Genomic DNA, 24,725 nt, shown 5'->3' with positions numbered 1-24,725 from the left:
GGGAGCTGGGGTCCCCGGGCTCTTGCACACAGCTCCCCGTGCAGGCACCGGGACTTCCTGTGCGCAGCCCTGGGTTCACTTAGATGTGTGTCCTTGCCGGCAAGAGGACGTGTGGGTGACACAGCGGTGCCAGCCGTACGGCCGCCTGGTCCGGGGACAGCGGCAGGCTGGGGTGACCCACGCTCGGGTCGGGGAGCAGGTTCCCTGAAGGGACGTGCCGCGGCCCGAAGGCAAAGAACTAGATTCCTGCAAGGTGCTCTCCTGCCCACCCCGGAACCCCAGGGGTGACGGCCACTCGCCAGGAGTGAGGCGCCCGCTGCCGAGCTTGGTGGCGAAGGGGAGAGGACGGCCCCGAGCCGAAGCCCCTACAGCACTTTGTTTTTAATTTACATGTACAATTTTAGATTTCTAAAACGGGGGGTGGGGGGGAATAACTTCGAATCCCGTTCTGCGACCGTCACTGCTAGTCGCGAGGCCGCCGCCCGCCGTCTCCGTCGCGTGCGGCCCTCCCTCTGCGTGTCGTCCCCGTGGCCGCTGCTCCGACAGTGGACGGCGCCGTCGCGGAGACGAGGCGTCCGCGCGAGCCCAGCCTCTCCGATGTGTATGTCGCTAGGTCAGAAAGCATCTCCGCTGTAATAAAGTTCTGGTTCTAACTGCGGTGGAGAGTGTCTGCTTCCGTCTCGTTAGTTTTTAATCCCGCGTTCCTCGTTTCTTTTTTTTTTTTTGAGCCGACAACGTAACATAAAAGGGCTTTTATTTCTTTCCATCTGATTTTGCCTCTCATTTCAAAGTTTCACAGGGTGCCGGCCCTCAGCCTCTAGCAGTTACCACCTTCCCCATACACAAGAAACATGAAATGGTTTTTTAAAAAATAGACACCGTTCTCCCCACCAGGCTCATGGGCCAAGCGCCCGCCAGAAATCGCTCTGTACGTGCAGCGTGTGCGCCAGGGAGCTGCCTCGTTTACATAAATAACGGGGAGACTCACAGGTGAGCTGGGTCTGCGGCACTCAGCACCTGCTCGGGAACAGGGAGTCAGTGGTGCTCCGGGGGAGACACGGTTGCCCCGCTGCTTCTAACCAAGACGGAGTCGGCCCCTGGGCTGCGGACAGGGCAGCTGCTCCTGGCTCGATGGAGCCTCGCGAGGCCTTTGCGACATCAGCAGTGTAGCCTGGTAGGTCCCAAGCCAGCAGCTAATACAGCAGGATCCCCGTGGGCTTCTAAGGCCCAGGTCTCCAGCCCCATCCCTAGAGCCAGCTTCAGAAGGTAGAAGGCCCAGGAACCTGCATGTCTAGAGCTCCCCAGATCCGCCTACGGCTAAGTCTGACCCACACCAAGCAAAGTACCGTCAGAGGAAGTTTCTATCACACCCTAACTCACACCTCTGGTACCTGCTGCTCACAGCCAGCCTTAAAAGGCGGGAGTCCTGGGAGACCTCAGGTCCGCCCTTGAAACCTGCTTTAAGAGGCGGCATACCGGTAATCGCACAAAACATTCTGACCTGCTTTTGCCTTGATCCATGACCAAAATGAGCTAAATCAAGCTCAAATCTTTGTAATGTGTCTCGAGGACCAGTATGTATTATACTTTACGGGAGCCGAGGCCGTTCTCCCGAGCCACAGAGGTTCAGTGAATAGTTTACTTTTTACCCGCAAACAAAATCGCTTTACAGCAGAGAAATGAGAGAATTCCCGTACCCAAGAGTCACTTTAAAAGTGAAAAGCAAGCATCCCTGAATGTAGAGGGTACCAGGCTTCCTCTGGGAGCTGCCCAGAATTCGGTTAACAGCACGGAGGTGGAGGGGTGAACGCAGGCGAGGGTGCCTGTCCAGACAGCAGGCACCAGGTAACCGCCAGGTGCTAAGACCCACGCGGGCCAGTGGGAGCCTGGGACGCGGGCCGGCTCCCCGGTGGGGAGAAGCGTCTGCTGGGTCCAGATGGCCAGCTGGAAGACGCTGGGTTATAACCCTGCACAGGGTGCCGCCTCCACTTGTCCACCTCAGTGTCTTCTCATCAAAGCCCAGGGCTCTGATGGGGGCGGGGGGTAGGGGGAGGCCAAGGGCAACACCCCTCCCCCGCACTAAGGATGCATTTCCATTTATGGCTGTTGAGTTCCTGAAACATTTCAAGTCATAAATAAATAACCAGTGTAAACAAAAGGCAGTTGTGTAGGTTCCTTCCCATCAGGGGTGCAGTGCAGGCCTTGAGGCCCGGGGACAAGGGCCCGTTCCCAGGATCCCAGGATCGGAGGTTTGCTCATCAGTCGGCCGGGCGTGGAGGGGTCAGTGCTGTCGGGTCGGCTGCTATTGCCTGTTATCTTTGGACACGTTGTGGGCCAGCCAGTTCACTTTGGTTTTCCAGCTCTCCCGGAGGGCCTCGTTAAACTTCACTCGGAAGTGCTTTAGCGCCTCCTCCTCCGTCTTCCCCAACGCCAGGGAGTCCTGGGGCGAAACCACCGGGAGCAGTGAGGGCCTGGCCCCTGCCGGGCGGGCAGGGCGACCCCTCCCGCCTCCCTCTGCGTATTTTCAATTCCCTCCTAAAAGAAGTGCGTGAAGCGTCAGGAGATGGCCACCCAGCACTTCCCATGGAAGAGCTCATTATTTCGATGCCAAACCAAAATGGGCCCCCTGACCCACTCTCCAAATAAGATGCCACTCTCGAAACCGGGACTACCTCCGGCCGCTTGCATCAGACCCCAATGCTGGGTCCCGGCCAGCGAGAGGGACATGCGAGTCAGGGGCGCCCTGTGAGGTCCACCACAGTCGTAGTGGGGGGGCGGCAGGGGAGGCCCAGATCATGCTGCTGGGAGACAGGCCTTGGGAAGCCTGGGCCTCCACGGTCTCCCGCCTGGCGGGGCCCCGCCCTGGCCTTTACCTTGAGATACTGGATGTCCTTGGAGCAGCTGAGCTCAGGCAGGCCTGCCGCCCGCATCAGGGCGAAGAGGTGGAGGAAGAGCAGCCCGTGGCGCCGCAGGATGGTGTAGGCCCTCTCGCAGTAGCCGCGAAACCTGCGGGGAGGCGGGCCCTGGGTCCAGCCGGCCACGCCCACCCCACCGGCCACGCCCACCCCAGCCGCGGGCGGCCCGCCCTCGCCCTGAAAACAGCCCTAAGTGACCCCAGCCCCGGCCTGCCTCCTCCTGCAGAACCCAGGCCTCCTCCAAGGGCCGGCTGAGCCGAGGTCCCCTCCCTGCACCTTGTCTGGGGGCCCCGGGCACGAGGGCCATTTCAGGGGGTCTGAGACACCCTCACCTTTCAAATTTCTCACTATTATTAGTCTTCCCCTGCTGGATCACATGGACGAAGTCATAGGTGAGGATGAATGGGACTCGCTCACGGTTGATTCCAAACTTGGTCTTGAAGTTCCCCAGAAAGTGGCCAAAGTCGATGTGGAAGAGCTACGGGAAGAGAAGGGCGAAGGCTGAGAGGGGGCCAGGATGGAGCGGCAGGGAGCCGAAGGGCTGGGCGGGGCCTCTCCCTCCAGCCGAGGGCAGAAAGGCTGAGCCGGCAGACAGGCGTGGCCTGCCCGCCCCCCACGCGGCCCCCGCCCCGCCGCACCTGCCCGTTCTCGCGGATCATGATGTTGTCGCTGTGCCGGTCTCCGATGCCCAGCACATAGGTGGCCACACAGTAGCCAGCGCAGGAGAGGGTGAACTCCTCGATGGCACGATCCAGGGCCTCCCTGGGGGGGAGACATGAAACCATGGCCTGAGTCACAGCAGCTCCTGAGCCCTCCCTGCTGCCATGCGGGGCAGCCGAGGATCCAGCGGGGACAGGCCACACGCAGCAGGGCGCGGTGGACAGCCAGCCCGGGCCCAGCAAAGCTGCCGGAGGGCAAGCGACCCCGGCAGCAGAGCCACCAGCCGAGACAGCTCGAGCTGACAATGTCTGAACCAACAACAATAAATGGTGGTGGCTTTACGTCCCCAAGCGCGGGGTATTTGTTACATGGTGATAGATGGCTGAAAACATGGGGGACAGGGACCCCACCCCACCCCGCCACAGGCACAACACGGCTGGTCCCCGGCTGAGCCAAGAAGCCACGAGACTGTCACAGGCCCTTGCCTTCGCCTTCGACTCCCACACCGCACATGTCACCTGTCCCCGAGGCCCGAAACCTACCCGGGGTTCTTGGACTTGAGCCAGTTGAGCAGGGCGTCCTTGTTGAAGGCGGCCGTGGCCGCCATGTTGCTCTTGTTCAGCTGGATGTTGGCGATGGTGTCCGAGTGCAGCACCACCTCAATGAGGCCCGTGCGGTCCCCCGTGGAGAGGCAGCCGTAGGGGGTCATCCTAGCCAGGTGGCAGGGGGCGGGCGGGGGGACAGGCAAATGCCGTGGTCAGGGGCTGTCCCTGGGGCTGAGCGCCACACCTAAACTAGCCACAGGAGATGCTACTCGAGTTGCTGAGCGGGGTTGCGGCAGCTGGGGAGGAGCCCGTGACTCCTGGGGCCCCGGGGCAGGCTCTCTGGAGACGTTGGTGCCAGCATCCAAGACGCGGAGCAAAGGCCAGCACCACGGCCGAGTTCACGGTGGCTCAGAGAGAAAAGGCCACTGGCTTGGAAGGACAAGGGGCAGGAAGCCACGGATGCTTGGGGCACAGGGAACAGTGGCGAGACATGCTGGGCCAGAGCCGGCCTCCACCCTCTCCGTATGGCCCTATCACCACCCTCTTGGCCTTGGTAATGATCTGCACCCTGCTCGTCTTAGAACCGCCGTTTTTCCTGAGGTGGTAATGTCAGCTTTGGCAGGGGACCCTTCCAAAGGGACAGGGTCTTGGGCCTGGCGCAGGGACAGACGCACGATGGGCTCCTCACCTCAGGTCCAAGCCCTCCTGCTTCCACAGAACGTCCATGAGCTGGATCATCTGCAGAGTCAGCATGTCCTGCCGGAGGTCTGTGCCCCCCAGCCCCGGAAGGAAACGCATGAGTTTCCAGTGGGTTCTCCACCCCCCCGCCATGCCCAGGCCCCAGAGTCCTGGGACTTCCCCTCTGCTCACCCTCCGAAGCCACCCCCCAGGGTCCCCTGAGGGCAGTGCAGGCTCGGTGAGACGAGGCCAAGGGCTCAGCAGGTCCCCCCAGGGGCCTGGCCTGCTCACCGTCCCCATTCTTGAAGATGATGCCCACGCTGCCCTCGCTGCCTGCCTCCTCGTTGCTGTACATGACCCACAGCGGCTTCATCTTGGAGTCCATGAAGGTGCACTGTTCCACACTGCCGGGCACAGGGCGGTCAGCAGGGGCCCCTCCGCGGGCCTCGGGGGGCAGGAGGAGGCCCGAGCCGGGGCTCACCAGACTTCAGCCAGCAGGGTGCTGGGGTCGAGTGGGGACTGCAGGTGGGAGAGGGCCTCCAGGTAGGTCTCCTGGCGCATGCACAGGTGCAACAGCTCCTTGGTCTGGGGCTTGGGGCTCTTCTGGGAGCTCACTTTGACAAAGTCGTTCAGGGCCTTCAGTTTGCTGAGCGCTTCCCCCTGGACAGGAGGACAGGAGGGCGGCATGGGCAGGCCTGGCGGGGCAGCCTCGGTGATTCGGAAGGGGCCTGGCTGACCCTGCCCAGAGGTGGAGCCCAGCCTGGGGTGAGGGCGCTGGGCCCTGGGCCTCACCTGCTTCATCAGCACCTTCATGTGGTGGGTGCTGCCCCTGCAGTAGGCTTCCATGATGAGGCCGAAGCGCAGGGCCACCGACGGCACGTGCATCTCGGAGCTGGAGGGAGGGGGAAGCAGCTGAGCCTCACCTGGCGGGGCCGCACAGCGCCCCGGGGCCCAAACGGGATGCCCAGGCGGGCGGAGACGCGAGGCCGGCAGGCAACCCTCCTCCTCTCGGCCTCCCAGGGAGATGCAGGGGCCGGGGCAGTCCAGCTACCGGAGGTGCCAGAAGAGGAAGTGGCCGATCTTGCGGTTGGCCAGGGCCCGGTCCAGCAGGAATTTGGCGAGTTCGCAGTCGAGGTAGGACTCGTACTTGAGCACCTGCACCAGCTGCAGCAGGTACTGGAAGAGCTCGTCGTCCCTGCAGAGAGGGGAGGTGGCTAGTGCCTGGAGCATCATGGCTCGGGACAGGGGTCTGTGGCCAGCGTGGGGGACAGGGCCGGGGCGAGGGGCCGGCCTCCAGAGCGGGCCCTCAGCCAAGGCCCACTGCCGGGCATTCGGGGTGAAGCCGGGGGGGGGGGGGCGGGGACTCACGTGAGCTTCCGCAAGGACTTGATGGCGAAGGAGCCCACGTGGCGGTCAGGGAAGCTGGAGTCCAGCAGCTCCAGGGCGCTCAGGACGGGCAGCTCGGGCCAGGAGCAGAGCAGGTAGAGCATCTGGGGGAGCTGGCGGTCAGGGTGCGGGGCGGGCGGAGACCGGGCCTGACCCGCGGCGGCCCCCGCCCCCAGGCCCCCCCCCCGCAGCCCACCTGGGCCACGTCCTCGTGCTTGTTCCACTTGGTGACCAGCAGCAGCCGGGCCAGCGCCTCCGGAAAGCGCTCCTGCACCTCGTGCCGCATCTTCCACACCAGGTCCTTCTCGTGCTCGTACAGCTCCCCCGACGCCCGCCGCTCCAGGATTTCCCGCAGCTGCAGCTGCTGAGGGGCGCAGGCAGGTGAGGGCTGCAGCCGGCCCCGCGCCAGGGCCAGGCTCGTCGCCCCCCGGCCCGCGGTGCCCCCCTCACCTCCTCCTCCGTGAAGCGGCCGTGCTCCCCGTGCCGCCCCAGTTCCAGGATCTGCGGAAAGAGGCCCCGGTCAGCAGAGGCTCCCGGGCCCCGGCCAGACGGCGACGCCCCGGTCAGCAGAGGCCCCCGGGCCCGGGCCAGACGGCGAGGCCCCGGCGCAGGCGGCAGCACAGCTGGCCAGTGACTCTCGGAGGTGGGCATCCCTGTCCAAACGCTGTCCGGGCACTGTCGGGCATCCCTGGCCTCCACCCGCGAGAAGCCAGGGGCATCTCTCCCACTGAATGTGACAACCAAAAATGTCTTTGGACATTGCCTGAGGTCCCCTGGGGGCAACGTGGCCCCCGGTTGAGGACCACAGCTCTAAGGCACATGAGGACTACAGAGAGTCAAGAAAGTCCCCAAATACGTGTGGCGAACTGGGGCCTACCCGGGGCAACTCATAGGGTGCAGGGACCATACCCCGGGGAGCCCCAGAGGCAGCATCACGAAATTCGCCTTCAGTCGCCCAGCCTCCGAACAGGGTGGGTCCCGGGCCCCAGTGGCCGGGGGCCCTCACTGACCTTGTCCAGGGCAGGGTAGTACACAGGGTGGGGGGCCACCTCGGGGAGACAGATGATCAGGGCGGCAGCACTCTCGGTGTTGGGGTTGCTTCGCACGGTTCCCGTGGGGTTCAGCAGCTCCCCCTTCTCGTCTGGACACAGGGACAGATGGAGTTGCAGGAGCGATGCCTCACGTCGGGGACACCCCGCCCCACGCACCCCTCCCTCCTGGCCTAGGCCCACCTGGGACAGAGGGCCACATGTAGAGGCAGCATTCGCCCGTCTTGAGCTGGTCCTTGTAGTCGAACAGGGTGAGGTTAGCCCAGGCGATGGGGCAGTCCTGGGAGAGAACGAGGCGCGTCACGGCCAGCACCCGGCACTAACCCCTCGCTCCTCTGACGGCTGCGCCCAGCCTCCAGGCCGGCTTCCCCGCCCGCACCCAGACTCCCCGTGAGGAAGCCAGCAAGGCTGGCCACCTCTCGGTTCCCTTCTGCTGCAGCTGCATCCCCACTCCTGGCTTCTGGAGGAACCCCCAAACGAACCACACTGGCCCCAGAAAGCTGCCCCGCTCAGCTATGGAGGAGTCAGCATGGCTCAGCGGTCAGTCACATCCGGGGCCTGGTGACTCAGTGCCCAACCACCACTGCTTTCCTGGCCAACTGCTGACTCAGGCTCCCCGGCTCTCTGTGAGGACAGCGATCTGTCCTTGCACCCCAGGCAGCTGCCTCCAGGTTCCCCCAAGGACCGAAGGCCCAGGCTCAGAGCTGCCCTGCTCCCGAGCCCAGGAACCCAGAGCCGTCACACCACGGGGCCGCAGCCAGGGTGGGAGGGTGGTGTCCTCAGGCTCCGTGGCGCCCGGGGGGCTGCAGGGCTGGCCTGGGCCCAGCAGGGAGTGCACCGGCCCTCTGAGGCCTGGCCCCAGCCTCCCCGCGGCCCCACCCACCGCCTTCTTGGACTTCTTCTTGGTGGAGCGGGCCTTCTTGGCCTTCTCGATGACGGCGTACAGCGCGAAGCAGAGGCGGGCCATGCGCGGCAGGTCGCAGACGTTGATGTCGAACTCCAGGCGCTGCTTCCACACGGGCTCCGAGCACACGTTCACCTCGGAGCTGGACACCGTCTTGCACAGCGTCTCGTTGCCGTGGAACAGCCCCGCCTGCACCACCAGCTGGCGAAGGTGCGGGCACAGGTGACAGGCGGCAGGGGCCCGGGTCCCTTTTCCCCTCCCAAGTTCTCCCACCCGCCTGAGGCCAGAATCTCGTGAAATGTCCTCATTCCAAATGGGTCCGCATCCCACGTCCCACGTGGAAGGGGGGGATGCTGCCAGCCTGGGTGGGCGGAGCGGCCACGAGGTGGGGATCCAGGGGTGAAGGGAGGGGCGCAGGGGGCCGTGCGCAGGCACCGGGTCTCAGCTCCCCACTGACACCATGGGGCCCTCATCGGGGCCTCGGGAACTCCAGGGACTCTTTGACTCTGACGCCCACGGGCCCCCTCCACAGCTAGGAGCCTCTGTGGTTGGGAAGGATTGAACGGTGCGTGAACACCGGCCCTGCGTCCCCCAGCTCTGCCGTGACAGCCCAGCCTGAAAGCTGCCTTTGCCTGGTACCCCAGGATTCCACCAGGGGAACCCAGACGCGCCTGCCTGCAAAACGACCCCGACAAAAGGGCTCCCCAAAGAGACCCCGGCTTCACATCTTGCAAATGGGACAATGAGACCCGGACCTTGCAGGCTGTCCCAAGAGCTGGGGGGACGGGGCATGTGACCAGCTCGGAAGTGGGCTTGGCCCCTTGGGGTCGAGCACGTGCTGCACGCCCTCCTCCCCCACACCTGCGACCCCCGGCCGTCCCAAGGTGCCCGGCCCAGCTGGAGCGGCCCCTCTTCCAACTCCTGTCACTCCCCGACTGTGGTTTCTCATGTCCCTGGGCTGGGCCTGGCCCCACAACCTCCAGAGTCAAGTACCCAGAACTCACTGGGCCGGGTTTCTACGAATCCACCTCTCTGGCCGGCGGCCTGCTCCCCTCCCCCCTTCCTGTTTTGAAGCAGCTCACAACCACCCCAGTCAGGGATGCTGGGTAATGTGGTCAGGTGGCTTTCATGTGACCCCCCCCCCTTCTTCCTCTTGCCCCTACAGGCCACAGCCACCTTGTTTGTGCAAAAAAACACCCGCTCCCCCCTCCGGCTCAGGAGCTCCTACCTTCATCCGCTCGTCGGCATTCACTTTGCTGCCCTGGATCAGCTGGATGCAGAAGGGTTGCTCCAAGGACCACAGGGACACGGAGGAGGGCTGGGCAGCGGAGGGGAGAAGCAGGGCCATTAGGGCACCACCAGGGCACGCGGACGCAGAGGCTGGGTGGCTCTTGGGGGCGGGGTGAGAGCGTTGCAGGTTTGTGACGAGGCTCAGCTCCCTGCTCCCAACGCCATCCTTCGCCAGAAAACCTGCTGCCCTGGTGGCCTGGGCCACACTCCTGAGCTCAGGCCGCAGACTGCCTCGGGCAGTTCGGACAGGCCTCTGGCCCGGCATGTCCGCGGTCAGCCAGCTGCTTTGGCTGCCAAGCTCACAGGCTGACCAGCCAAGGGGCATGAGATGAGGGGCCCCTGGACCTGCCACCGGCCTGGGACATTGCCCAGGGGGCTCTGGCTGGACAACAGATGGGAGGAAGGGAGGAGGGGAGGGGGGAGGAAGGCGCCGGCTCACCTTCTTCATGGGGATGGGGGGCGGTTTGGTGCGCGGCTTTTGGACTTGGGGGGCAGGGTCGCTCTGCTCGTCCCGCATGGCCAGGATGGAGGAGGAATGCACCATCGTCAGGTGGGGGGTCAGCCCGCTGTGCAGGCAGCTGCAGATGTACTGAGATGCGGGTGCAGTGAGCGGCCGGCGGGAGGCCCGGCCCTCCCTGGCTGCCCGGGGCACCCCCCACGCTGACCACTGCCTGCCTCCGGCCCTTCTGACCTCTCCTGCTGGCCCTGCCTGGCCCCACCCACCTCCCCATGTTCATAAGAGGGCCGGCTCAGCAGGGGGCACTCTCACTGTGACTCCCAAAGGCCTGGCTTATCGGGCTCAAGAGGGGGCAAAGACCCAGGTCCCCCAACCCCCACTAGACCCCAGCCCAGGCCGCGGGGAACCCAGGCCCCCAGGCCCCGCCCTCGGCCCTCACCTGGAACTGGCAGAGGGGGTAGCTGCCGTACAGGTACTCGTGCTTGCCGTTCACCTGCAGGGCGTAGTCCTCGGGCTGCTCCACTGGGGACTGCCGGAAGACGGTGGCCTTCTTCCGGAGGGCACAGGCCATCAGCGACAAGGGCACATCCTTGCTGGACACCTGGAAGGTGAAGCTCTCCTGGGGGGGAGGGAGAGTCTGCCTGTGGAGGGCCCGCGGGGTCCTGGGGCGCAGGGGTGGGCCCGCTGCCCCCTGAATGTGAGCCCTGAGAGGGCGGGGTCTGACAGAGGCGCACGGCCGGTACCCAGGAAACAGTTGTTGGACGGATGAACAGACCGATGGCCAAGGCCGTCTGGTCATTCTGCCTAGTCAAACCTGCCCGGTGGAATGTTTGGCTGAGTCCCTCGCATGCATGGATACCTCACAAATAGCATCTGATGCTATTGGGAGGGAGAGTGGGCTGGAGGGGACCGGGGAGTCTCACGGGGGCAGCGTCCCCCATGGACACAGTGACCTGGGTGCGGCCCCGGCAGGAGCCACGCACGGCTCACCTCACTGCCCTCGAACTTGACGTTGACCAGAAGGGCCCGGCTGGGGACGCGCAGGGTGCCAGGCCCCCAGGTGCGAGCCGAGGGCTCCAGCTGCAGGGGGAAGCTGTACTGCAGCCAGGCCTCCCAGCCCAGCTGCTGGCGGCGGGCGGCCGCCTCCTCGCAGAACTGGCGCATCTTGGCTCGAAAGTCGTTCACTTCCGGGTCGCGCAAAGAGTCAAACTCGTGGAGGCCTGAGAGGCGGGGAGGGGCTCAGTCAGCGTGGGGGGCCAGGGGCCGTGCCCCGGGCAGGCAGGGCCGCCTGGACCACGCGGCCCACCCCGGCCGGGTACCTTTGCCGATGAGAAGGCTGATCTGCGAGTTGATGAGCTTCTTCACCCTGTCGCCCTCACGGGCCACCAGGCGTAGGACCGGCAGGAAGGGCTGGATGTCACACAGCCGCCGCTGCTCGTCCTCCAGCTCCTGCTGCTCCGCAGTCTGGTTGACACAGGTGAACACGTAGGCCTCGGGGTCGCTGAGCATGTGGAACAGCGGCTCATACTGGGCTCGGTGCCACAACACCTGAGAGGGACAGTGGCCGTCAGCCCCTCCGACCGAGGCAGGCGGGGCCCCAGGGAGCTGGGAGGTGGGTAGAGGCTGGCCTCAGTCTGGGCGTCCCGGCCTGCACGACCCTGACAGGAGGGCAAGGGCAAGACCCCAAGACCGCTGCCCTCTCCAGAGCCCTGGAGCCATGCCCACGTGGGGCACCAGGAGTCCCCATTCCTGTGAAGGGTGCCAGGCATGCACTAGAATCTGGAACCGAGTCCTACGGTCTCCCCTCCAGGTTACTCTGAGAGACGGCCCACTGACCATGACCTCCAGACACCCCCAGCTAATCATCTGGGGCTCGGTGCCCTAAGTTAGAAAAGTTGAACTGAGGGGGGCCATAAAACCCTCTGTGGCAGGTGTGGCCTCGGGGCGTGGTGCCCCTAAGAATCGCTGGAGCTGCATCCGACGGTCACGCTGTAGTGCAAAGGTGTTGCCACTATGTCACAGTGAAGAGGGACGCGGGAGAATGCCCCTGCGTTTCTTCCTTGGGGGGATGGGTAATTATGGCCCGTCAACGCCAAGGGAGAGCATGGGATGGGACCCAGAACCTAGGGGTACCTGTGTGACAGAGTGCTCCAAGACGCATCATTACGTGGGGGGAAAAAACCAAGCTGTACAACAGCGAATGGAATTCAAGCCCATTTCATAAAAACAACAATAATACACATATTAATTACATAGAGCGGGATGTGGTACACCAGACTCCTGAAGGCAGCCACGCCCATCATTTACATAGTGTCCCAAGCCGCCTTCACTCTTCGGGGCAGAGTTGGTAGTTGGGACAAATACCACAAGCCCAGCAAAGCCTGGAATGTTTACTATCCGGCCCCCAGAATAAATGAACATGTGAAGAAACCGAAGTAGACTCAGGGTGGGACTGCGGTCTTACGTTTGAGCAGTGTTCTCATTTGAATAACATGCATTTATAGCTCTGTAAGCAGATGAATAAGATTAACCTGAAGATGGTATTTAGATAAACTTAATAACATGAAAAAGATGTTATAATGTCAACTCAGAAATAAATGAATATAACAGTTCATAATGAGAATTACCACAAAAACAACACTACATTGTATATCTATAAAAAAAGAAAACAGGTAACAGTAACATGTGGCCAGATCGTAGATACTTTTCTCCTACTTTTTCTCATGTTCCTAAATTTCAATGTGTCCACATTACTTTTGAAACGGGAAAAAAAAAAAAATTTTTTTTTTTTAAATTTCCCAGGAAAGAAAGATTAAAACAAAACAAAACAAAACAAAAAAACCTCAAGAATGGTCCATTCTCTCTCTTTTTTTTTTTTTCCTGCTTTTAAAATTCTGAGCTAAGGTCTTGCCCTCTGGCATGACCCATTAAATGCCACACTTTTTAAGCAGAATACTCCCTTCGAAAGGTCACGAGACAGTAGCTACCAAATACTATCCAGACGTCTACTCTTTTGGCTCAGTAATTCACCCTGAAAATTATTCAACAAGACAAAACCATTTCCAAAGATGATGTTTACTAGGACGACAGCTCCAAAAGACAAAAGACCAATAAAATGCTTAAGCGGCCATGGATGGGGTGTAGTTCCAAAAATGAGGGTGCAGCCGTGGAGAGAATGAAAGGCCACGTGGGAACTACACCCTGACACCCCCCTGAAATCTAGTGCAGGCGGAGGGATGTGCACGGATCCTGGGGGAAACTGAACTCGGAATGCTAGGTGGACTCCACCAGCAAGTTTTTAAACAATTCTTGGATATCATCGATCTTTTAAAATGCATATTTGAGGATGGCAAATCTGATAAACTATGCATGTGAGTGCAAGTTTGTTCGTCTTTCTCTCTGAGCTCCAAACTCCGAGGATTAGTTTTAAGGTTAAGATCGTACCTTCTTGATGGTGCTGAGGTTGGCATTTCGGGACACAGGGAAGTTCAGGTAGACCCCCGTGGGCAGCAAGAAGTCAACTGCCACGTTCTGATTCTCCTCCTTGGTCCAGAATTCCATGGGGCAGTCAACCCCTGGGGGCATCCTGCTTTTTTACTTCTCAGACACCAGTTGTTCTGAAAAGGAAGCAAAGGCAAAATGAGCCCCCGCAGGTGTACTAGGTAAGTCCTTGGAAAGGACCCTTTGAAAAACAGGATGTCAGGACCTCTGACAGCTCAGGAAGGAGTCTCGGCCCGGCCCGTGGGCATCCAAAGGCCACCTCTCTGGGCCTTGTCCGGCCTGGGGTGGCTAGTGGCTCCTACAGACCCAGGCCACCGCTGGGCTGAGCTGCCAATCTCTTACAGGCAGGCTCTCTGTCTGCATCTCGACAGCAGTGGCTCAAACTCAAGACACCAAGAGACCGATTCCATTCCAAATCACTCTTTCTCGGGAACACACACTTGTGGTAGATCTCGCCATGGCCACCAGCTGGCGAAGACACTAGATGGCAGGACACTGGTGTGACAACCTGAGACTCGAGAAGGACCGAAGGCTACAGTTCTTTGAAACTCTCTAACCGGAAACCGAGTGGCTGAACAATGGCTTTGGCCGTCAAACAATTTGTTGAAATATCTCAATCATACCAAACCCCTCAGTCACACCTACCCCCTAGTTAAGTAACGAACTGTTACAGACACGACGAAAGGTCTTCCAGCGTCTTCCCCACTCCGGGTGCCTGCCTCGGCACCCGCCCCACGTTTACCGGCTTCAGGTTGCTACCACCTACATCCTGATTGTTTATAATTCCCATGCATGTGTGTATACTTTCATTATACTAATGTGTATCCACAAACAATTTCCAATATTTTTGCATGCTCGAGAACTTTGTATAAACAGTCTTTTGCAACTTGCTTACGTTCCTTAGATCCGGCTATGCTGATAACATGTAGCTCTAGTTCATTCATTTTACTTCTTGTGTGGCATTGCACCGTGTAAATAAACCACGATTTATTTACCCAACTTCTCTTGTTGACGAACCTCAAGGTTTGTTTCTACTCTTTTTGGTTATTATGAATGATGCTACGACATGTATTCTTGCTCACGTTTCCTCGCGCACATGTCAGAGTCTAGATGAATGTTGTCCAATGTCATAATGTAAACCGTATCTGTAATGTCAAAGTTACCAGCAGCCACAGTGGGAAAAAAGACACAGACAAAATTAAGCTTAGTGATATATTTAACCCAATGGATTCAAAATATCGTCATTTCAATGTTATCGATATAGAAAAATTACTAAGGAGATTTTTAAAACTTCGTTGGCGTTAAGTCTAAAATCTGCTTCACATGTAGAGCACACTGCAATTCTAGATTTTTCATCGGAAATCTTCATCTGTAGGTAGACTTCACACAACTGACTGGTGAAAGAGTAGGTTCGCAGACACAAGTCGTTCCAGATACACTTTTAAGTTTTCAGATAAGTGAATCAAGTATTCATTCTCACAGTTCAATGAATTAAAATTAAATTAAAAGTTCAGAAATGTTGCTCCTCAGTCACAGGGTCCACAGTTCGGGGCCTCAAGGACCACGCGCGGCTGGCGGCAGCCGGGTCTGCGGGTCCGGGGCACGCGCTTCATCTCGGCCTCACCAGCACGCGATATCGTTAAACTCACTCACTTCTGCCGACCTGATGGGCGTGAAATGCCCTCGCTATTTTAATCTGCGTTTCCACGAAACATGCATCTTCTCCTGATAGCCTGCTTATAAAACTCTGCCCATTTTTTCTATGGGGTTTTCGTTTTTCTTATTAGTTCGTAGGGCTTCTTTTTTATACTCGAGATTGAATTCCTTTGGCTGATTAAAGGAGCTGGAAACATCTTCTCCTAGAACAAGCCATCTTTTCACCCCCTTTTTAAATTTTGTTTTACAGCGGAAAAGAACAGCTCTGTTAGAAGGGAAAGGAAAGCAACAGGCCGCTTCCAGACGTGGACGTCACGGGCTCACGAGCAAGCCCGGGCCTGGGCCTCGGTGGGACGCGGAAGCCGCTGGGAGCAGCGGGACTGCACATTGCCCTACGCGGCCACCACGGCGCGGATCCACTTCCCCTGATTGTAAAACCACATCCTACTTTGGGTTCCTCTTTCTGAGAATGGCTGGGCCAAAGGCTTTCTTTTTGACTTAAAATGTTGGGGCTAGTCAGGACTCCTGGAGAACCCACTCACAATGCTGTATGTCAGGGGTCCCCAATCCCTGGGCTGCGGACTGGTTCCAGTCTGTGGCCTGTTAGGAACCAGGCCACATGGCAGGAGATGAGAGGCGGGCCAGCGAGCGAAGAGTCAGCCGGTCTGTATCTGCGGCCGCTCCCCAGCGCTAGCATCACGGCCTCAGCTCCACCTCGGATCCTCAGGCATTAGATTCTCATAGGAGCACCGGTCCCTGGTGCCACAAAGGCTGGGGACCGCTGCTGCAAGTGCTCTGGCCAAGCTCGGGGACTCAGGGGCTCCTTGGGCCATGTGACCTGAGGCCGAGATGAACCTGTGAGGCATGAGCTCCCCGGGACTCCAGCCGAAGGGACAGACGGGGCTCCAAGACAGACGCGCCCTCCTTCCCCTGCCCCTTAGCGCTGTGGAAACGGAGCCTTCACCACACATCCATCTGGGATGCAGGGAAATACTGCGGTGTGAAAAACTAAGAGAGGAAGACTCGGGATGGCGTGGGCAGGACGCAACCAAATGCCAGAGAGGGGATGGGAGAGAGCAGAAACGTCTTCCCTCTATGTGGGCCCAGGACCCATGGTCCAGCTGCTAACAAGCCCCAAGTCTCTGTGAAGCCCAGACTCATCACTGCTCCGCAGTATGTGCGGGACACAGATGTCAGCTAATCCGGGGACTTTAAAACTGCTCCAAGAATGCAGGTTAGTACAAGCACAGGAAAACTGACAGTACCAACTAAAGCAGAACACACGTATGCCCCTTGACCCAGCAATGCCCCTCCTAGGTATACACCCCCCGGAAATGCAAGTCCACGTGCACCGAAGATGAGCCCAAGAGCACCCGCGGCATTGCGATTCCTAACAGCCTCGGAACCTTCCTAAACGCATGTCAGCCGTAGAATGGCAAAATAAATTGCGGTGCCCTCTCCCAACAGGAAGTTCTACAGCAGCGAGAACGAGTGACCTACAAACACGCAGAGCAATACAAATGCGTCTCGCAAATGCGAAGGTGAGCGAAAGAAGCCAGGTACAGAGGAGCCGGTGCTCGTGACTCCAGTTACGTAACAAGCAAGGGCAAGACAACACTATGTTGGCAGAACGGACGGGGCTTCCCCCTCGGGGAGGGCTGTTACTCTGGGGGAAAGGGGCACGTGGGTGCTGGCAATTTTTGGTTTCTTGATCTGGAAGCTAGAGACTTTAATTTTCACAAACTCAGCATGCCCCCGGCCCATGTGGTTCTGATGCACTGACTTCACTCCTGGACACTGGCGTTGCCTGGGACCCAAGCCCAGCCAACCAGAGCCCTGAAGGTCCCCTGGCCATTGGAAGCGGGAGTGAGACTTAGGCTCAGCCAATCATCGTACAGCGTCTCTGGGCTACGGGGATTCCAGGAGGGGCATGTGAATAGCAAATTAGCATAATGGGTTTTGACATATGGACTTACATGGAGACTTCCTCCTCGGGCAGCAGATGACATGGCTGCTGGTGACCACCTGCTGCCCTTAGGGGTGGAACCTGAGGAGCCCAGCATGGGGGAAAGCATAGTACAAGCGGGGTCCCGAGGCCATCCTTCAATGTCCTGGATCCAGCCGTGCCTGAAGCTAGCCTCTCTCCCTGAACTTGTCAGTTCGGTCAGCCAATGAATCTCCATTGTTTTACTTAGTTTTTTTTTTCAACATAGTTTGAGTTTGAGTTTTTTGGTCCCTTAAAGCTGAAAGTATCCATTGATACAGCAACACATTCCATTTTGGGAACCGTCTAGTGTTTACCAAGTTCTTTCCTTGGAAACTGGCTGGCCTCTCAGGGTCAGCCCCTGTCCTCTGCGCTGTCTTCGAGGCACACGGAGTTGTATCTGTCGACGCTTCCAGCTGTGGCCCCAGGGCCTTTGACCGTTCTTCCTTACGATGCATTTTTTAGACTCTTTTGCCAAAGTCTGGTGCTTCCAGATGGGACCTGGCAGGCCAACTGTAGAGGAACGTTCTAGGCACCACACTCTCGTTTGCTCAGCCTCAATGTGTATCAGCCTCCCCCACCCCCACCCTGAGAAGGGAGACGCACCCGCGTACACGGCAGGGAAGAATGGTGACGATCACGTGTCGTATCGGTGCAGCGGGCAGCATATCAGAAGGTGACGTGACTGAGAAGAGGGGCTGGGAAACGTGCCTCCGAGGAGCGCACAGCAGCGTGGAGGGGCAGAGTGTGCCGGGCCCACCCAGAGCTGCGAGAAGGCGGGCCACCCCAGAGCCTCGGCTGGGGGCAGGGAGGGGACGGCGTGGGATGAGGTGGTTCGAGAGGTGAGCAGGGACCGAGTCCTGTGGGGCCCTGAGAACAAGGGCAGCACCTCAGAGTGACGGGCAGCCCGGGAGGCAAGTTTGAGGCGAGGGAGCCGCGTGTGTGGAAATGCTGGAGGAAGCAAGCAGGTGAGCAGGGGACAGTGGGAGCTTGTGCCACCGACAAGAGTGGCCGGACCCAGGAGAAGGAGCTGGAGCTGGGGAGAGAATCAGATATATTTCGGAGCTTGGGTGGATGGGATGTGGGACAGTGAGGGAAGAGGTAAGGCTGCCAGCCAGGTTTAGGCTTGGGAGATTAGGCGGGTGGTGGGAATTTACCAAGACGGGAAAGTGTAAGGGAGAAACAGATCTGGGGGGAGGGGGCGGAGCAGTAAAACAGCAAGGGCCACACTCCGGACGTGCTGAATCGAAGCTACTTACTGAACAACCCAGTGAAGACAGCCGAAGGGTAAGGTCCCCAGTTTGGAGCTCAGGGGAGAGGTCTCTAGGGTCACAAAGATATAATTCGGGGTCTGGAGGTGACACACAGAGGTGGAGCCGTGGGGACAGGTCACATGGCCGAGAGACAGAGGCTAAGAAAGGGCCAGGACCACCCTCAAGGCTCTAGAGTGGAATCAAGCGAAAATGAACCATGAGTAACCCTTCCTCACTCTGAGTCACCCAGATTCCTGAGGCAGACTTCTGTCAGTCCATATCTGAATCATTAATAAAATATCTAGGAGACCTGGGAGGGAAGGCACCCAATTCTTTTCACCTTCCCGCTCTGGCCAGACGATCCACAGAAGCAGCCCCGGCTGTGGGTGTCTATCATAGAACCACGCCATCCCTTTGCAAGTTGCTCTTAGATGTTCTTAGATGAACTTCCTCTGGCCCAAGGTCAGGGACAGTTTCTCCAGCTGAGAATGTCTGAGGGGGTCTGACTTCCGGAGTCCTGAGCAGCCAGCAGAGGAGTTAACCGAAGATCTCAGTCAAAGTGCTTATGCTGCCATCATCCTTCCCAGCTGGCAGCTTCGGGGGTGAGGGATCGGGGGGGGGGGGGGGGTAACATATTTCTCAGAAGGAAGGCAAGCCAAGGATGCAGTATCCCAGAGCCACGAACACTCCCTCCAGACTGAGAATGAGGTCGCGGCCCATCTAGAGTCCCCTGGGCTAGCAGAGCTGCTGGCTGGTGGCCTGTCCCAAGCTGGACACTGCCGAAGAATCCCTTTCATTCCCTCTGAAACGCCAATGCCCTGGGGCTCTGAGCTGGCCACTCCCACATCTGTCAGACTTCATCTTCCCAGTGGCCATCGCCGACGTGGCTGACGCTCGGACCAGGAGCTGCTGCCCAGTCTTTGTCAACATAAAGGCAGGCTTTCTGGGGCTACAGTCACATGTCCTGGGGAGTAGCTTCCCAAGGCAGCGCATGAGTCACCCGCAGCAAGCTCTATGTAGGGGACAGGCAGCAGGGAATAGAGAAGTGTGTCCTGTTTATTTATACAATAAACATCTTCTCCCTGAGGATGCCCTAGGCAAAACATGCCATGAGCCTCCAGAAGTCTCTCTAGAGCAGGAATGTGAAGGTCTCGCCAGGTCATTCCTGTGGATCTGCCTGTGGAGAGAGATGATGACTAACTCTGGGACAAAACATCTGTGCAACACCTGTGGCTCAAGAGAAGGAGCCTCAGAAACGTCTAGAAGGTGGTTTATACGCATACGCCAGGTGTCTACCACCAACTGAGGCTGGGAGGACACAAGACCAGCCGTGACAAGGAGCCGGGCCCACAGGCCGGCCTTTCGCACCGTGCCGAATGGGGCGGCATCCGCGTCGGGCCTCGTGACCTGGGTTTATTTATTTTCAGGTACTTCTCAGCCTCGAAAAGTCCTTCTCCTCAAGTGTTGCTTCCCAGCTGCCCTCTCACGGGGAGTGAAATGGACACTTTGCCTATCGCCCAACTTCTGTGGCAAGTGGGCACTTCAGAAGCGGAGTGGACGGTGCTTTACCCAGAGCGCCCGCTTCCCGGAAGGGCCCCTGCATGTCTGCCTTAAAGGAGCCTTCTAGAAACCAGCCCCTGCTCTGGAAGCTAGGAAAAGCCCCAGCGATCCTTCAGCCACCCATCCTCCTGGAGACCCTCGGCGGGAAAGGATGCGAAGCGCCCCTCTTTGTCCCAGAAGGCTGCAAGCCCCAAGTCCTGGTCATTCATTCATTCAATGAATACTGATCTGAGCATGGGGAATGGGGCAGGACCCATCCCCGCTCTCGTGGAGTTTTTGTTCTAATGAGAGAAAAGCGAAGAAGGAAAAGAACGATGACTGGGCGGGCTGATTTCAGACGGTAGGGGTGCAACAGAAAGGGGCTGGCAGGGGGCGCCTCCCTTGTCCAGGAGCATCTTCGGGCAGGATCACAGCGGAGCCGAGGCCCCGGTGATGAGAAGGATCCAGGAAAGCTCTACGAACCAGGTTCCGGGAATGGGAAGTGCAAAGGTCCTGAGGCAGGAGAGCAGGCACTGGGAGCTGGGAGTCGGGAGTCCCAGGGCGAGGGGACAGTGAGGCGGGTGGGCCGTGGGCCACGCGAGGAGGTCAGGTTTCGCCGTCGGTGGACCTGGAAGCTGCTGGGGCATTTGGAGTGCGGGACCGAGATGACGGGATTTTATACTCTACAAGGAAGATCGCTTTGGCGGCTGTGAGGAAAACGGGAGGGAGGGAGGGAGGCAAGCATGGGAGTGGGAAGCCATCAGCCCCGGCCCCAGGGGGCAGCTGGAAGGCCGGAGGGAACGAGGAACCGCACTGGGCCCTGCAAGCCACACGACGCCCTGAGCCTCTGCTTTTGCTGAGGAGCAGGCACCCCAGCTCCCCAGCTTTGAAGCTCCTTGTCCCTAAAAAGCTCGAGAGAGAACCAAATCCACAGAACAGAAGGAAGAGCAAACAGTCCAGGGGCCCCGACAGGCACAGTTTCAGGATGGACGTGCTGTCCTCCCAAAGTACGCCTTTCATGGGGACCATCTCGGTGTGTCTCGCGGGGTGGCCCCGGGCTACAGCTGCCCGGAGACCACAGCCATTAGCCACAGCAAGACGGACGCCTGGCAAATCCAACACACGCAGCGCCGCCAAGGTCACGGAATGCAAAGCTACTGTCCCGTGGTGGTCAGCGCAGGTGGGGAACATGTCCTCAAAAAGGGAGCAGGACAGGAAGCTCCGGAAGCCAGAGGCCGGGCAAGACAGACATGCCACAGTCCATGCCCAGGACTAGAAAGAAAGGGCTTGTCTGGAGGGGTGTCTGACACCCCGGCTCCCACCACAGGAGAAGAAGGGGTCGGAGGAGTTTAGGAGGAGAATGGATGGAAGAACAGTGTCTGCTCGGAAGGTAAACCGGGCCACGGACGGCCTCACGCCTGGTGTCTGGTCTGCTCACTTCTGCCTCTCTGTTTCAAACTTCTTCTTTTCTTCTTTTATTTTTACTCTCTCCCACTTAAAATGTATCTCCCATGAGGCTATACTTTTTAATAGGACGGTAAGTTTTAATTTGAATATTTAAAAAGAAAAAAAAAATCCTCAGTTGGGGAAAACCAAGACAGACATCAAAGGTGAGAGGTGTGGGTTTCTGGAAATTCTGTTCTATATTGGAGGGGAAAAAAGACTTCTGACTCCTGCTGCCATCGGATAAAAAAGAGCCAACTACCCTGCAAAAAATTCTATCCCAACTATCCCTTACGAGGGTCAGTTCATGGCCCACCTTGGGGGGAGGGGAGGCTTGGGCCTGCGCCAGGTGGAGTCCCCAGACGCTACACATCAAAATTAATAGAAAAAATGCCTGATCTCAGATCTGGTAATTTGGGGAATTCAGGCATTGTCCTAAGAAAGCAATTCAAAGTTAAAGGAATGCTATATGCAAAAAAAAATATTGACTGTGGTATTATTTGTGAAAGTGATAAATCAAAAATAATAAGGAAATGGCCCAACAGTGCCCCACGTTAACTTAACGGTTGAGTGAATGCACTCATTTGACACTTGTGCACATTACACAGAACTGCAAGCTCTCCCCCCAGTAAACGACACTAAAATGCACACGCATTTACCTTACACAACACGTTTGTGAACAAAACATTTCAGAAAGCAGAGAGAAAATGAAAACAGCTATGTTATGGGTGGACATGGCTGTCATAATAATGACTTTTATCTGGGAAAGTTATGCAAGCAGATGATTTGTAAAATTACTCACAACTAAAATGTTTGCAGCAATAAAAAAAAAGAAGAAGAAGAAGAAGAAAAAGCAGTCCCCTGACCTCCGCATCCAAATATAATCACCTCAATTTTGGTGTTTCTTCGCATGTTTATCTCTACGTTTCTAAATAACGGGTTTATACCGATATTTCTTGATTTTCAACTTTGAACTTCTTACCTTGGGAGTCCGTGCTTTCCCACACACGGATGTTTGCACACCTGCTCTCCTCCCTCCTCTGAATATCACGACGTGATAATTTTTTGTTAATCAAACATCGGTGCTTATGTTATTCAAACCTGAGCCACACACGAAAGCCGCACGGTATGCCGTGACTTTATTTTCTGTCTTGTTCAACTTTCTGTTGTTCCTGTCGCCTCGTCTTTTTGATAGTTGCCTCATGTCTCATTCTCCTTGTTTCCTACGTACGAACGTGTAATTTCTCCCCACACTCTCCGAGAGAACTCCTCACAACGCAGCAGAGATGTCGACGAATCCATCGGCTCCATTTTTCTCTTCTGGGAGATATTCCTCCTGGGACCCTCAGCCATCCTGCTCCACGTGGGGCCTGTTGGCTGCTCGCTAGACCAGCAGCACAGCGCTACGCAGTACTGAGACGTCTCTTCGCCATCGTTCCGGGAATCCCCTTCACCATCCTCTCCACCAGCCAGGGTACACCTGGTTTCAGGTAAAGAAGCCAGCTCTCACTGCTTAAGCAGGGAAGGCGCTGCTGACAGGTGATGACAGATTTGCTGCCTCGTGAGGCGTTTCGTATTTCTGCTGGAGAGTTTGAAGAAGGATTAGTAGTCAGTACACTGAAAACAAAGCCGATGAAAAGATGAGGCCATTCTCAGCTCCAGGAAGCACAGAAAGTTGAATGAGGAAATGTAATTGTAGTTTGCTACACGGAGTCCGCGATGCCCGTCTGGCTGCAGAACCGCTGCTACTGCCCCTGAGCGGCGGGTGTCGGTTTGCGCCTCCGCGACTGCGGGGCCAGGAGCTCCCCCTTGAAGCCCATCGGTGCTGCCACCGCCGCCACAGGCCAGGCGTGGATTCGGTTCAGGCGCCCTCCCTCTCTTCTGTGTCAATGGAGCATCTTATCAATGGAGCCCCGGTCATCTGGCTGGGAAGTGAATACTTTCCAGTCCCCATGGGGGGTGGGGGTAGGTGAGCATTTCTTTTATTCTCCCCACTCCCAGGACACAAAGTAAACTAATAGCTTTAGTACAAGAGGCCAGTTTGGCAGCTGAGCCCAATGAGAACAAGAGATAACTGCACATCCGACCCCTTGTTCCTCTTTCTTGGTTTACCCTCTCGTTTTAGCGGAGCACACCCTCCAGGATCTTCCCTGAAAAGGGATACAAAGCAGGGTGGGTAAAGTTTTTGAAAATTCATGTCCATCCCTCCCCGCTCCAAAAAAAAAAAAAAAAAAAAAAAAACCTTAATATTTTGCTTGAATGACAATTATAGAATTCTAGGTTGGAAATCCATTTCCTTTGACATCTGAAGGAGTCGCTCTGCTGTCCTCCAGCTTCTGGTGTGGGGCAGGAACCAGCCCCGCTCTCTTGCTCTCTTTTGTGAAGTTCATTCAACGCCATTCTGTTCTCTGGTCTTCTGTACGTGGCCTCTTTTCTCTTTGTTGGCCTTTTGTAACTTTTCTCTATCTCTGGGGTTCTGAAAGTTCATGATGACGCCTTGTAGTGATAGCTCTTGCTTTTACATAGTGTTGCTTTCATTATTCACTGTGCTCAGGACGACTCGCAGACTCTCAGGGCAGGAGCTCCTTCAGGTCTAGAGTGGTTTTCCTGTCATTTCTTTGATAACTTCCTCTTCTCCACATCTCTCCCCTCTTTCTCTTGAGCTCGTGTGAGGACGATATTGGGCTTCCCAAAATGATTCTCTAACTTTCTTATCTTTCCTTTCCGTTCTTCCATCTCGCAAGTCTTTCTGTTCTACTTTCCAGAAATTTATTATTCAATCTTCTGGCATTATTCTATTGAAGTTTTTACTTACTGTTTTATGAATATTCTTAAAAAAAAAAAAAAAACAACTTTTATTAGCATTTATTTGATGCTAAATTTACTCCCGGGCCTTAAGTTTTTGTTTCTTCCGTTTCTTCCGGGATTTCTTTTCCTTCTGTGCAACCTCGTCTTCTGGGTTAGGGACAATCTGGATGTTCCAGGAAGGGTCATCTCGCTGTGGCAGGGACAGCTCGTGTAAGGCTTCATCGGCCCATGAGCTCGGTGAGTTCTGTGCCACATCTTGGGAGCTTTGTTTGCCTGGATGTGCTCGATGACCGGAGTCCACATCTAAACTCTCTGCATTTTTAAGCACGTGCAGCAAAAGTTCAGCGCACTTTTCGGGCCATTGACCCTGTATCCAGCCCCACTGTCCAGCCTGGGCACACCTACCAACTCTAGCCCCGTAACGACGGGATGGCACATGCTGCTTCTGTGAAGTGACATCCTTCAGACACTTGGTGACTTTCTGGATATGCTAACCCTTGATGGTCCAGGCAGTTTCACCAGTGTTCTTAAAATGAACACGCAGATTGGAACCTCTGGGTTTGCATGGTTTTGTGGGGTTTTCTGGGTCAAGTAAACAGCGAACCATTTTCAGAGGTCACCTCCAGCCGCTTACGGGACGAGCACTATTCCTCTGTT

The 24,725-nt window shown here is 57.4% G+C and overlaps 1 protein-coding gene across 8 annotated transcripts in view; it reads right to left on the bottom strand.

Annotated features, from left to right (window-relative positions):
• Positions 1 to 737: 737 nt before the first annotated feature.
• PIK3CD (phosphatidylinositol-4,5-bisphosphate 3-kinase catalytic subunit delta) overlaps positions 738 to 24,725 on the bottom strand; it is a 47,602-nt gene continuing 23,614 nt past the window's right edge. For 3 of the 8 annotated variants that reach the window (XM_016163577.2, XM_016163578.2, XM_016163579.2), the window contains exons 3-24: positions 13,329 to 13,501; positions 11,204 to 11,432; positions 10,875 to 11,104; positions 10,324 to 10,503; positions 9,867 to 10,016; positions 9,366 to 9,455; positions 8,117 to 8,338; positions 7,417 to 7,513; positions 7,195 to 7,325; positions 6,635 to 6,685; positions 6,381 to 6,548; positions 6,167 to 6,288; positions 5,850 to 5,993; positions 5,591 to 5,690; positions 5,280 to 5,458; positions 5,090 to 5,202; positions 4,809 to 4,887; positions 4,118 to 4,285; positions 3,554 to 3,677; positions 3,248 to 3,393; positions 2,874 to 3,006; positions 738 to 2,440 (exon numbers count right to left, since the gene is read on the bottom strand). In XM_016163577.2, the coding sequence (XP_016019063.1) occupies positions 2,303 to 2,440; positions 2,874 to 3,006; positions 3,248 to 3,393; positions 3,554 to 3,677; positions 4,118 to 4,285; positions 4,809 to 4,887; positions 5,090 to 5,202; positions 5,280 to 5,458; positions 5,591 to 5,690; positions 5,850 to 5,993; positions 6,167 to 6,288; positions 6,381 to 6,548; positions 6,635 to 6,685; positions 7,195 to 7,325; positions 7,417 to 7,513; positions 8,117 to 8,338; positions 9,366 to 9,455; positions 9,867 to 10,016; positions 10,324 to 10,503; positions 10,875 to 11,104; positions 11,204 to 11,432; positions 13,329 to 13,469 (3,135 nt within the window). In that variant the 5' untranslated portion in view covers positions 13,470 to 13,501 and the 3' untranslated portion in view covers positions 738 to 2,302. Of the gene's footprint in view, positions 2,441 to 2,873; positions 3,007 to 3,247; positions 3,394 to 3,553; positions 3,678 to 4,117; positions 4,286 to 4,808; positions 4,888 to 5,089; positions 5,203 to 5,279; positions 5,459 to 5,590; positions 5,691 to 5,849; positions 5,994 to 6,166; positions 6,289 to 6,380; positions 6,549 to 6,634; positions 6,686 to 7,194; positions 7,326 to 7,416; positions 7,514 to 8,116; positions 8,339 to 9,365; positions 9,456 to 9,866; positions 10,017 to 10,323; positions 10,504 to 10,874; positions 11,105 to 11,203; positions 11,433 to 13,328; positions 13,502 to 18,284; positions 18,310 to 22,242; positions 22,843 to 24,725 lie in introns of those variants that run through there. The other 5 variants (XM_036228377.1, XM_036228382.1, XM_036228393.1 and 2 more) reach the window with 5 other exon arrangements.

This window comes from Rousettus aegyptiacus, unplaced genomic scaffold, assembly GCF_014176215.1.
Source record: "Rousettus aegyptiacus isolate mRouAeg1 unplaced genomic scaffold, mRouAeg1.p scaffold_m13_p_1, whole genome shotgun sequence".
Lineage (NCBI taxonomy): Eukaryota > Metazoa > Chordata > Mammalia > Chiroptera > Pteropodidae > Rousettus > Rousettus aegyptiacus.
Note: the sequence above shows the minus strand (reverse complement) of the source record. Positions and strands in the feature narration are given on the sequence as shown.